General features: G+C 42.5%; 1 protein-coding gene across 1 annotated transcript; it reads left to right on the forward strand.

Moving 5' to 3' along the window:
* Positions 1-6843: 6843 nt before the first annotated feature.
* Positions 6844-13106, forward strand: FAM89A (family with sequence similarity 89 member A). The gene is made up of 2 exons (XM_015620280.3): positions 6844-7141; positions 11103-13106. Exons 1-2 carry the CDS (start codon positions 6887-6889, stop codon positions 11259-11261), a joined length of 414 nt encoding a protein of 137 aa, XP_015475766.1. The 5' UTR covers positions 6844-6886; the 3' UTR covers positions 11262-13106.
* Positions 13107-13841: the final 735 nt, after the last annotated feature.

Consider the following 13841-nt stretch of genomic DNA (forward strand, 5'->3'; position numbering starts at 1 on the left):
CTGCTGGAATTTGCTCATCACTCTGAGAGCCTGCAGAGGAGGGCAGCCTTTTTGCACCAGCAGGCAGAGAGCTCCAGGCAGGTGGAGGGCAATATGGGACAATCACATATGGGAACTGAAGGGTGTGAACTGGGTTTTTTTATGGACTCTGTTTTGAACTTAATTATTCAGCAACTCAGTTCAGGCACAAATCTGTCTACTTGCATTGCAGGAGAGGAAAGGTCGTTTTACAAGAACACAGGTACATCTGAATATAAAACTATGCCCCCCCCAGCCAGCATTATAGCCATTTACAGCTGAAGAGGAATGTTTATCTCCTGAGCAGTGTAACCTACATCTATCTAGTGAAAACATGTTATCTAACAGATTTCCATATTCACCCTGAAAAAAAACAAACATATATACATTTGCTAAGAGAGCACATAGAAGAAAGAAGAGAGAAATATGATCTCTTTGCTAACATCAGCTGACATAATTGTACATAGAAACGTCCATGTTTCTTCCAAATGACTATTTTGCAGAGAGATAATTATTTTTTTTTTAAATTACCAAAGACCATTCCTCACTCAAAAAGGCTTTGAGGCAGATACAAATTGCTAGAGAATCTGCAATATACTGCATGCTGCAAGCACAAGGCCTTCCCACTTCTGTGCACCCGCAGCCATTCCTGCTCAGCAGCTTGCTTCCCGCTGTGCTGTTTTGCCTGCAGATTTAGAACTCCCATCATTTTTACCTCAGATGACCTCAACCCAGCTTAGACAGCATCCTCCAGATCTGACCCCAATGCAGATCTCACTAAAGGAAAGGGTCTGCTCAGTGTCACTGGGATAATAAGACAAATACCCTTAAAGCCTGTAGCTCTGATCCCCTGGCGATCTGCTTTCAGTAATCAGATTCTGGAAAGCTGTTACTGTAAGTCAGGTTGGACTGCTGAGAGTAAGAACTGAGTTGTTGTGAGGCTAACAAACTGAACTAACCACAGAGACTGGTAATATATGTCCCCTCAAACCATTTTTTGGGAGAGGCAAATACTTATCAGAACTATACTGAACTCATGGGAAAGAGAAGAAAAATATCCCAAAGCACTTTGAAGTCCTTCTTTGCTTCTTTTTTTTTTTTGACACAGCAAAAGGAGATGTAGGGAAGATGTTCAGAGCCACTAAGAGCTTTGGGCATGAGGCTAGTTTATTACACAGTTACCTCACAAACTCTGCTAGATTTTTTCATGGCTATGAATTTTCATATAATACTATAACTATAAATTCCAACAGCCTACCATTGTTTCTCATTCCATTTTGGAGAATTTACTTCTACCAGCTCATAAGAAATACTAAAATGGCTTGCTTTCTTAATTATAACAGAAACCCTGAAAACAAGGATATATTATAAGATTATCAATTTGGTGTGGTCTAAATTACAATTCTTCTAGAGTTCACATAATGGGGAAGAATCTATGAGACTGGAGAGATAGGGGGGAAAAAAAACCCTGATACCACTACATCTAATTTAATATCGTGAGAGGACAGAATAAGGAGATTTTAAAACCAGTGTTGCAGTGCACTGCATGATGTACTGTATAGATTTATAGTTTGATTTAAGGCTAAACAGAGATATGAACAAACCGTATTTTGGCATCACCAGGAAAACAAAGAGTTGGATACCTCAGCTGGAGGTCCCATCAATTTGATTTTCAGATCCAGCCCTTATTTCTCCTTAGCATGATCCTTCCTATAATCCTGAACCAGAATTTTTGATATGAAAGTACAGATTTTGAGTCTTTTTTTCCCCTTCACAACAAAAGCAGCAGCTCTTGGAACTGACTGCAGTGTTAAAAAATACGAGAGAGAGGAATTAGACCACTCATCATTGCAGAAATGTAATTTGCCAAAAGCACATGTTCTTCAGATTTCCATACTTCTTCTCACTGCTTTAACTGGTGGGCATAAATTAGCTCAAAAATCCATACCATCCTCATTGTGAGAAGGAGAGAGGAAAGAGAGCTCTGCTTTGAGTTGCTGCCACTTAAAAAATCAAACCAAACCAAACCAACAACCCAACAACTAGAAACCAAACTTCACAAGAAAAACAAAACCCTATATGTGCATTATTGCTGGCTGGGAGCTGCCATTGGTGATGAAACAGTTACTAACACAGACTATGAGATCTCTACAGATCACTCCTTGTAACTTCTGATTCCTGCTGAATCTATTGCCCTTGCTTTACCCAGTCCTAACTACCTTTCTGTCACACCTACCCCCCATGCCCTAGACACATTCTATCTCCTGTTGTCAAAATTGTATTTTTTTTTGTTTGTTTCTCCATGAAAAAGGAAGAATTAGCAGTCTGACTTCACTGCAGCAGGCTAAAGGGTAGCATCAGGTAAGGCAGAGAAGCTGAGGAAGGCAGCAGCCAGAGTGCTGAAGAATAAAATAAGTTTTCTTATAGAATATTAGAAATTAATTGTGTAGGCATAAGTTTAACTGTAACTTGCTTACAGCTTAGCATGAGTGGGTTCTGCTCAAAAATTACCATAGGTGAACTCTAAATTAATTCTGTTCATGAATGGCTAGGCAGGGGTTATCTTCAAATAAAGACTGAGACCCTGGAGGGACCCAAGGCTGGCCCAAACTGTGTGATAAGAGCTGCCCAGGTGGGCATGGAGAAAGACTTCAATGAGGTGTTGGTGGACCCCACCAATTGCCAATGGATCCAGAGGAGCAGGGCAGGTGAAGATCTGGTGCACAGACTGTGAAGTTATAAAGGGCCAGGGATTTCTTGGTCCAGGATCCCTCTCCAGAGACATAGAGATCGAGCATCCATGTGTGGCAGCTGAAGCAAGGAAAGGCAAGGATAGCTAGGGGACATTGCTTTGGAGCAGAGTCTGTGCTAGGACAAGGATCTGGTGAAAAGCCAAAAAGAAGGGCAAGAGCAGCAGGCTGAGAGAGCATTTGGTGTGTATCAGAGTTTATAGCCAAAAGAATACATTTCCTCAAGAACTTAAAACTGGAGCCTGGGTCCCCAAACCTCCATATTTGTGTTTTTAGCACTTTGTTCTGAACCCTGAAAAAGCTGAAGTGTCCTTCTTGGGTAGCTGGGACGTAGCAGACCTATAAAAAAGCTAAGAGCCCTCTATTGCTCCTGTTTACTCAGGTAGTTTAAGTAAGAGGATCTCTGCTCTAGATCTGAGGATATGACTTTGCTAGGGGCCTAGCTGGAAGCCCCTGTGACATGTGTTAGAATATACTTGGGGTTTCACCTTTTAGGCAGAGATATAAAAATATACTTGGGAAAAAAGTGTTAAAATTAGGACCTGACCATTTTTATTTAAAAGTGATGAAAAACGATGCCTAAGAACGGAATAATCTTTAGCTGAAAATCTAATTTCTGTTTGAATGTACCAGTATATGACATCATATATACCAGGTTCCAATTATATCCATCAAATTCTAAATTCTCTTCTCTTCAGCCAAGTGGCTGGGATTTGCATCATTCCCAAAGTACCACAGAACAGTCTAGTCTCTGTTTCTCCGTATCAGTGATAAAAGCCATAGGCCTCATGAGAAACAGTGTGTGTTCAGGCACTTTAACTACAGGGGCAAATGGAAGAGCAAAGCATGTGTGACTAATTATTAATTTGTCCTACTTATGCCCAGTTTGCGATATCTGGATCCTGACTGGCTCTTGACAAGTAATTCTGACTGCAAGTTAACTCAATGAGAGACATCTTCTTGACCTAAAAAGGATACTGACAGACGAGCCCTGGTGCCTCTTGTTTGGCAAGTTTTAAGATATCCCTGATGCACAGCTGACAAATGTGACATGTGCCACATTGCTGCAAACTCTGGAGTATTACTTTAAATTTCTAATGAAGGTAGCTTTAAGCAAAGGTGCTGTTCTGTGCTGGGTAGCTTGAAGCAGAGGCACACGTCCTTTTATCAGTCCTGTTGGGTGGAAAATCATTCCTAGGAATCACAAACCAGGTATTTAAAACTAGTCGATGTTTTTTACCACAACCTACCTTCACCTTCCTGTGCCCTTGTTCCAATGTGGATAACAATACAGGGCTGTCATAATGAGAATTCCATTAACATCTATGGATAACTCAGTTATTACAGGGGAAAGCATCAGAGAAAAAGCTGTAGGGAACAGTCTTAATGTATCAATTCAAGGTACGCTATAATGCATATACATCACCACATTTGGAGAGAGGATTGTTAGTAAATGATGCACAAATGATACACAGACATTGTATATCCTCCTAACGAATTAGGAAAGGCAAAACATCACATATGAACATGTAAATTAAATCCACGTCGTAATGCATTTCCGTAAGGAGATGTTATGGGACACCACTCTTCTGGAACTTCCTAATTCTTTATGACATAGCAACATGTATTTTTAATGTGGGGTTTTTTGAGGTAACATCTTTAGCAAAGATCAGTTTTGACAAGTAACATGTTTCTGTAGTTCAATTCTGGGAATCAACAAAGACCAAGAGGTCTATACAGCCAACAAAAGCTTGCTTCATAACCAAAAGACGTTAACTGCAAAAGACTCCAGCTTCCATTATCACCCTGTTATAACTAGGTCGGAATAAATAAAGCAGTAGATTCAGATTTTAAAGGATAATTATGAACTTAGTATGAATGAAGGCTAGATAAGGTTGCCAGTTGAGAGAAGGGTCACTAAAAACCCAAAAAGAGGTTTTTTTTTATTTTTTCAGATTACAAAGCTGAGCAGTAAAACAGCATAAAGATCTCTGCAATGATAAATATGGCAACAATGTGCCTAAAGGACACAGATGTGAAGAAAATGCACCGAGAATTTAATAAGATCAGGTAAACCAGAAAAAAAATTAATATAAAGTGGTCTAGATAAAATAATATAAGCTTTTTCAAATAGCTGTCATATGGAGAAAAAAGGGTGGTGTTGAATGGAGAAATGTATTTGCTAATAAGCAGAGAAGATACTACAGTGTGTACTTCTTTAGCAAACTAAAACAAAATTTTTGCAGTCAGAAACCCTTGGTTGACACTTTTAATCTACAATAAGGATGGTTTAAATGCTTTTAGTTTCATTAAACTATAAGCACAATTTTATTTTTCACAATGAACTTGGGCAGAAGTAGCATCATGCCTAACAGGGGGGAATAATATCTTCTTCATTCCAGAGCAAAAAGCATTAAAAAGCACATCAGGTTGTCTGAAAAAACAATCCCTAAAGTGGCATATAAACATGAATTGAAGCAAAAGCTTCCTCAACTGTAAGCATTTTGAAAACAATTGTCAGAGTCTGATGACATTTAAACCATGAAAAAGCCATGTGAGTCTGGGAACAAAGCTGAAAGTATGTAGAGGCTTAACTCAAAATCACCATATCTGGGTATTTCTTGAAGAGAAAACCCCACAAACAAAGCAGGGTCATGGGAACAGGAATGCACCTCTAAACAATCTGGCTTTGCGATGGCAGCGTATTCCCAGGACTCCAATTTTATACCCCGCTCTGGTTTGGATTGGTTTGGATTTTGAATAATCCAAAACTGCCCTAATTTTTTTTTTTTTTTTCTCCCAAGAGATTCCAGAGATGCAAACATGTCAAGGAGAAAGGGGGAAACACAAAAGTCACAAAATCAGAGTTGGCACATTGAGGTTGCATTGCTGTGGCACCAGAGCTGTGGTCGCACTGGCAGTTTTGGCACAGATTCCCGTGCCCCATCCCCTGTCCTGGAGCATGGCTCCCTCTCCACAGCCTTCTCAGGAAACCACCTGGGTACTTCTGTCAGGCAGAGCAACAACCCTCTCTGTGAATAACGCTGGAAGACAAGACAGCGAGCTAACTCTTAGATTGAGAAATTCGACTCACAAAGCAGACAGACCTAGGTTCGTGTAGTTGCAACGCTTGGAGATAAAACACTTTTGGTACAAAACTTGGCTGTGGGGATGTGAAAGTGCGGTGTGTTAAGCCCAGCCGGAAATTGAGCACCACAGCTGCTCGCTCAGCCACCCCCCTCCTCCCGCCCTCCCCCTCAGTGCAATGGGAAGGAGAATCAAACATAAAACATGTAGGCTGAGATAAGAACAGCTTAATAATTGAAAACAAAGTACAAATAAAAAGGGTGAATATCCCTTTGGCCAGTTTGGGGTCACCTGTCACGGCTATGCTCCCTCCTAGTCTCTTTTGTGTACCTTTTCCCCGGTAGAGCATGAGACAGACACACAGACACAGAAAAGAGCCCTCAGGATAAACGCGACTTAGCAAAAATCAAAGCATCGGTGTATTATCAACATTATTGTCATCCTGAATCAGGAACACGGCACTGTACAGGCTACTGAGAAGATATCTATGCCAGCCCAAACCAGATCAGAAACAAACATCTTGATGGAGAGGGAGAGCAGCGTCTCGCGGTCAGGCGACTGATGTAACACCATCGCCACAGCAGAAGTGCTCACCCTCCGCCTGTAGCAGTTAATCTGCTTTCATGCCTGCTTTCACTGCGCGTCATCCCTCCCCCAGCCCTAGGGCCGAGCCCGGAGGCTCAGCCCCGCAGCCGCGGGGCCCTTCTGCCTGCCGCTGCCGGGGACTGAGCGCTGCCGCGGGGCTGTTCCTGCGGGCCACAGCCTGAGCCCGCCGGGATCGCCTCAGCTCAGACAAAGCGGCCGAGGCGCGGCCGCCGAGCGTTGCCCTGACCCGGGACACCTGCGGTGCGGCCCCTCGGCCGCCCCCGCCCCGCTGCCTCCCTCCTCTCCTCTCCTCTCCTCTCCCTTCCCTCCGCCGGCCCCGCACGGCTCCCCCGCCCCTACCCGGCCCGGAGGCGGGGCGGGCTCCGGGCGGCGCCTCCCGCGGCGGGGCCGAGGCGGCTCCTTCCGTCGGTGGCCGCGGCTGCAGCATGAGCGGGCCGGGGCTGCTGGGGCCCGGTGGCGGCGCGGGGCTGCCGCCGCTGCCCAAGAGCCTCAGCGGGCTGCTGAACTCCTCGTCCTCGGGCGGCGGTGGCGGCCAGGGCGGGCGCTGGCGGGACCTGGAGCGGCTCTACGCGCAGAAGTCCCGCATCCAAGACGAGCTGAGCGGCGGCGGCCGGGGCTCGCCGCGCCCGCCCAAGCCTCCCAACCTGGACGCGGCGCTGGCCCTGCTCCGCAAGGAGATGGTGAGTGGGGGCGGGCCGGGGCTCGGCGGGGGCGGCGGACGTGGCGGGCGGCGGCGGGGGCGCCGGCACCTCCCCAGGGCCAGAACGGCGCCCCGGCTCCGGCCCCGGGTGGGCGCCGGCAGCCCCCCTAACCCGGCCTGGCCGCCGGTACCGGCGGCGGGGGAGGGCCGGGGCCGGCGGGGCTGCTCCCGGTGCGGATGAGGAGCCGCTTACCGCGCCCTGCGGCACCCACCGGGACCCGGCACCCACGCGGAAAGGCTGGCGTTTAAAATAGCCCCAGTGCCGGCACGGATTCGTGTAGCCCAAGTGGCAGTGATTCGGCATAGTTTTCTCCAGGACTCTGTTTTGATCCTGTAGCGCGGCGTTCCTATAGCGAAATTCTTCCGGGCGACCTGGCGCACCTTTTGATTAAACACTAATTGGGTGTTGGTGTTTTGCTGGTGCAAGCTGCAGCTGTAATGACTAATAATAGCCTAAGCCGTGCGCGCTGAGGATTCGGTAGAATCAGTACAAGAAAGACAAGGAGCTTCTGGAGAGGGTCCAGTGAAGGGCCACAAAGATAATTAGGGGTCTGGAGCATCTTTCTTATGAGGAGAGACTGCAAGAGACCGCCTACTTAGTTTAGAGAATAGAAGATTGAGGGGGAATCTCATTAATATATATAAATATCTGAAAGGTGAGTCTCAAGAGGGTGGTGCCAGACTTTTTCCGGTGGTGCCCAGCAACAGCATGAAGAGCAGTGGCCCTAACTGAAACACAAGGAGCTCCACCTCAACATGATGAGGAACTTCTTTACATGGAGAGTAACGGAGCACTGGAACAGGCTGCCCAGGGAGCTTGTGGAGTCTGCCTGTCTAAAGACATTCAAAACCCACCTGGATGCAGGTTTGTGTGTCACCTGCTCGAGGTGACCCTGCTTTGGAAGGAGGGTTGGACTGGATGATCTCCAGAGGTGTCTTCCAACTCTTAATAACTCTGTGAAGCATATAAAATATGATATTGCTGAAAATCTGCCCAGTTCAAGACTATTTTTCTCAGGTTAAAAAGGTGCTTGAGGACAAGAAGGTCTTTTGAAAGGTTGTTCTTTGGATTTAGGAGGATAGTGTAGTGTGCTGAAATCTTAGTCTCCCACCAGTGTTTCAACAGTTAAAATTGTGTATTAGAATTGCCAGCTTGCATTAAAGCTCAGGAATGATGGGTGCCATTGACTGCTGCGGCTTTCTTCTGCAATGCTGTAAAGGGAAACAAGGACATATGGTCTTAGTCGTCTTAAGCCTTTCCAAAAAAGCAAAGATAACTCATTAGGCAAGTCTAACCTATTTTTTTTCCTAATGGGAAGTCAAATGAGGTGCTTCTCAAAGTCATTTGATAATTACACTTCCCCTTTAAACTTTCCTTTAATACTCTGTTATCCTTGATGATAATTTGATAAAATACTTCTGAAGAAAAAGGTACTTCTAAACACATCAAAGACTTTCAAGCAACAGGCTCCTTGGTTCCAGATGTACTTTTTTGTGACCTGTACAAATTAGAGACTCTTGTGTACTAATAGGCCGTCTTTCATCAAGAAGATAAAAGTACTTTATTACTGATATTGAACACTCATTCTTCCAGCAGTCAAAGATATTTTTATTGAGTAGTGGGTTTGCTATAAATTTTTCATAGTGAGTGAGAGGAAGAAATGCACAGAGTATCTTTCCCTGCATGATCAAGTAACTTACTGTGTATGTAAGTTTTTTAAGCTGAGAAAGTGATGAACTTGGATGCTTTGGAGAGGGAGGGAGGAAAGGAGAGGTCATTTCAGAACTATGTTCATGAGGAACAGTTATCACAGGGAATTGTGCGCTATAGGTTGTCTTAACAAGAGTCAAACACAGCTTGGCTGGCATTAAAAACTGCGATAATGCAATCAGGGTTGGACATTTCTTCAGATTTTTCTTACCTCGGGGATCATACTTGAAAGTTTTGAAGGGGCTGCATTTTTTCTCAGTAGATTTCTTGTTTGATTGTTTGATATTCGTGGCAGTCACAGAAAAATAAGATATTAAGTATAATTATTTGGTTTAAAGACCTGTTATGTCAATTCTGCTTAGCAGGTTTTCCCTTGAAGTTTGTGCTTGGTAGTCAGTAGAATTGAACTTCACAGAAAATGCTGAAGTCCTTTATGAAGCTGAAACAGGAGAGCTGCTGGTGGAAATGCTCCCACTTCCCTTGGGAGGCAAAGGTCACCTGTCTCCAAGTTGACTTTTTTGGCTCAATTCACTCCTGATTGCATTTTGAACAGTTCTGGACTGCAGTCCTGTCCCTCAAACATTTAGCTGTCATGCAGGTCTACCAGGTGGATCTCTTGTTTGTATGTCATAGTGTTAGGTCCAGTTTCACAAGCATCCTTTCTTACCTGAGGTGAGCAGTTTGTTTAGGTTATCAAGGAAAACGGGTGAGAAAAGTAGGATAGATCTGAGGTGGTGGAAAGACTTATATCTGTAATACCATGGCATCTAGCACTGTGTTCCATGTCCTGTCCTAAAGTCTTCACATTTAGCCTCCGCAGAACTTCATATTTTGGCTTCACGATGTCACCAAGTAATTTGTGTTGTTCTTGAAAGATGCCGTATCCTGTTTTTCTCAGTGGCATTGTGATGTATGATTTTTTATTTTCTCCTGTTTTTGAGAAAGAGCTGCTGGTAGGATAGTTCAGCAATGTCAAAGTAAGATCTTCATGCTAGCTTCTTGTGGTTTTCTTGTGCGCCGAGTGTATTGCCCTGAGAATTTAGAAGCATAAGGAGAGAGGTAAGAGTTCTCATTCTGAGTAAAATACAGCCTGGTATTCAGTAAATTCTGAGTAAATACAGCCTGCAGTAAAGGCTACTTTATTTATTTATTTATTTAATCTTGTTATGAGTTGTGGTAAATACTTTTTATTTGATAAAACTGAGGCTCACTAGGAACAGTCTTTCAGTTTAACACTTCCTTGAAAAATAAGGCTGAAATGGCTGCTTCTCTAAACTCTCTAATTGGATAGTGGTTTAAATTTGCTGCAAGACAAAACCTAGTTTTAATTTGATCTGACTTGGATAGGTGACAATGTCAAGTGAACTCTCCGTTTTGTTGCCAGAGAGGGAGACTGAATTGAGTTAAATGAGTAGCTTTATTTCACTTTGCAGTGCAACATACTGGTTTATGTACTGACATAAAGATGCAGCCTTTTTTTTTTAATGGTTCTTTAAAACCTAAATTTGCTCTGGAACTAATATTTGAGAAGCTTAAGGACCAAAATATTAGGTGCTTAATTATAATCAAGCCTATGCTTGAGGGGCACATGAAAATACTCTGAAGATTTGCAAGATATGGCATTTGTCCTTGTGTCATTTCTGCTTTCGTTTTTCTGCCTGAAAGTAGTGTGCTGTATTGTGCTAGACATACCTGCCTTTGTCAGATGCCTGTGTACATCAACATAGAAAGGAAAATCAGAGTAGAGATCCTTAGCTGGGAAGTAGGAAAACCAGTCAGAATCTCAGTCAAAACTTTTATGCCAGGCTGTTTCAAACAAAAATGGAGCACCTGTGATGGTGTGAGAGAATGATGTGTGAAAGACACATGGTGTCTCTGGAAAAATATCTCCCTTGCATAATGAGGAATACAGACTTTATGAATTCATCTGCCATGGTTCCGATAGCAGTGAACTGCTTATTGAAAGTTAAGCACACCATTGTAATACAGCATTTTGAAGAACACTTTGCATTTGTTCTGTACATATTGTATTGTTCCTTGTTCTTTTGTCCGGTTTATCCCTTGGGGCATCTGTCACCTTAGAAAATGAATTTTACTTCCACATTTCATAACTGTTCAAGGTGGAAAGAAGCTTGAGCCTCTGTTCTGTTTAGCAACAGAAGATGTATAGCATTATACTGCCATAGAAAGACAATTGTAATAAAGATTGTTTCAATTGTTCCCCCTTCAGGTTGGCCTTCGGCAGCTGGATATGTCGTTGCTGTGTCAGCTCTACTCCCTGTACGAATCCATTCAAGAATACAAAGGTGCCTGCCAAGCTGATTCTAATGCAGACTGCTCATACGCCCTGGAAAACGGATTTTTTGATGAAGAGGAGGAATACTTCTAGAAGCAGGAAGATTCCCCTCGAGGCCGACTGAACTGAAGGTTCTTTTGTCCTTCTCTCCCTGTAACACACCTCGACAAGAACGACTGGAATTTGTATGGATCCCTCTTCCTAAGGAGGAACACCCAGCTACCCCGAGTTGTGTTAAATTCTCTTATTTTAACAGGCTGTCAGTACAAGTTACTCATGCAAATACCACTTGAGCAAAGTGCTGTACTTTAACTTTTGAAGAGTCCTCAGACATGCTTGACAAGAGTTTTCAATTTAATTTGGAAGGTGGGTGTTTTCATCTTAGAAACATTGGTAGCTTATAACTGGAATTTTAATCGTAGAAGACAGCAGCGACTTCCTGGGTTGTAATAACTTTGTAAGGGGGGAGGGAAGCCTCCGCTGTGGTGTAAATAGCCGTAGGTGATTTTTTTTTTGGGGGGGTCAGTGGCATTGATAAATGCATTTTGAACAGGCACCTGGATGCACGCACATCCTCAGCATTACTAAGCTAGTTCTGCTCTTACTGGCTGCATCCAGTTTTGTACTGGATGAATTGTTTACACAATTATTTTTTTTCTCCTTAAGCTAATTTATTCCTAGCTTACAAGCTGTACATGTGATAGTGAATGTTATCAGCAGGGGTTTTTTTTTTTCTGTTGATTAATTCACTTTCTTGGTACTGCCACTTGGCATTAACTTTTATACTCTTCTCCGGATTTCTTGCCTCGACGTAGATCTTTGACCTGCTAAACGCTGCTCTGAAATGGTTTGCTTAGCTTTTACTGCACTGCATAGTAAAAGCACATTTTCAAACATAGTCTGTCTGCCACTATGTGGCTTGGAATAACATGAACTCTTGTGCAAGTGTTCTTGATCATATGAAGAATAAGGAAACCTCTCATATGACACAATGGGACAAATTGCAATATTTTATACTGGGTGAATTTTGTTGCTGTAAGGTAGATGACAGCTCTTTTTAAAAATGCAAAATAAGTATTTTGAGCACGTACTTTGCATATGTTAAAACTTTTTATACTAACTTGTTCTTTGAAATATAACTTATTTTTGTTTTCAGAACTTACTAAAGCACTTGGTTAAGTTTTTATTAATTCATAGTGTGAAATGCTTAATCAGCTGAGAGTTGCCAACTATCTGAGTTTTCACCCTTCTCTATTTTAAGTAAAATCAACTCCCAATGAGATTTTCATTTCTTAAATTTGATTCTGAAGATTGCTGTAAAGCACAGTGCCTGAATCTTGACACAAGGTAATAATTAAGGGCTTAAACCTCAAAGGGTTTTTGCATGGTTCACGTCTGGCATGCATGCAGTTTGCAGGAAGAATTGGAGATGACATTCTGGGGTAGCTCCCTCTGTTAGTTTTTAACAAAGACTAGGATGTTTCAGTGATAAAAGCCAAGAGACTTCCAGGGTGCATTCTCTCTAAAACTGGCTTATTTTAGTGGAATTCAAAGGCCACAAGAGTAAAGACTGTGCTGTAATTGTGTACGTGTATAAGTTCTTAATCTAGTCTGTGGTAGTGGTTGGGTATTTTTTAATGTTAATTCTGGTCTAATTGCTTCACTCACCCAAAACTAAACTGAAGGATAAAGAAAACACAGATAATTCAGACAGTTACATCTGTACTTAAAAGTTGTGTGCCTATGTGTGTATACATGTACAACTATATATACACACACATATTTACATGCAACTTTATGCTTTGACTTAAGAATGTATAAGCTTTTAGTATAATTTGCTGTGCTTTTAGTGTTTACATGAGGCTTTTTCTAGTCTGTTGAAGTACTGCTATTTTCTTGCTCTTTCCCCAAAAATAAAAAGCATGATGTTTAGCATAACTTTGTTGTGTGTATTTTAATTTACCTTTTCAGTGAATACAAACCCTATCCCCCTTCCCAACCCTCCCATAAGAAAACTCGGACTAGTCATCACCCTAGACTGAAGAAAGCAATTTTTAAATTACATTGGGAAAGGTTCCACCTACCTCTATTTGGAATGGAATTTCCTGCTTCTCTGTCTTAATTGGATTTTACTTGGTTTTGAATTCAGGAGAAAATCCTGTTTCTACTACTAAAACTAATGATTCTGTTTTACAAATCCTTAGATGGTGCCATTGCTTAATAGTCTTGGTGGTGAGAACGGACTTAGCAAAATTCACGGTACTTTCTCTTACATAAATTAAAAAGCAAAATTATTTACGTTTCTAATCAGGCTTATGATTTGGGCAATGTGAAACTGGGCTGGTATCCCCTGTACCAAAGGAAGAATAAAAGCATCACTCCACAAAATTTGGACTGAAAACCAGGATGGATTATAAGGACTTGCTAAGTTTTCAGCACCTTGTCCCTTTTAATAACATCATCTTGTATGGGAGAGAAGTTATAGTCTGTATTCCTAAGGAAAACTCAAATGCCGTAAGGGCTTGCTAGCCAGATGAAGGTTTTAAAAAGAAGAAATTTGTTAAGTCAATAAGTAGTTGTTCCAGAGGCTGATTTCTATACCTGCTGTTGCAGTTGTGAGCTGTATCTCTTTACTACGTTATGACAGTACAAAGTAGGGAAATTGCTCTGAAA

The sequence above is a fragment of the Parus major genome, chromosome 3, assembly GCF_001522545.3.
Source record: "Parus major isolate Abel chromosome 3, Parus_major1.1, whole genome shotgun sequence".
In the NCBI taxonomy this organism is placed as follows: Eukaryota; Metazoa; Chordata; class Aves; order Passeriformes; family Paridae; genus Parus; species Parus major.

Bases quoted from the DNA above. Each gene is read 5' to 3' on its own strand.
- FAM89A (XM_015620280.3), top strand. From the start codon at position 6,887: ATGAGCGGGCCGGGGCTGCTGGGGCCCGGTGGCGGCGCGGGGCTGCCG. The intron at 7,142-11,102 runs GTGAGTGGGGGC...TTCCCCCTTCAG, and splicing joins CCCTGCTCCGCAAGGAGATG to GTTGGCCTTCGGCAGCTGGA.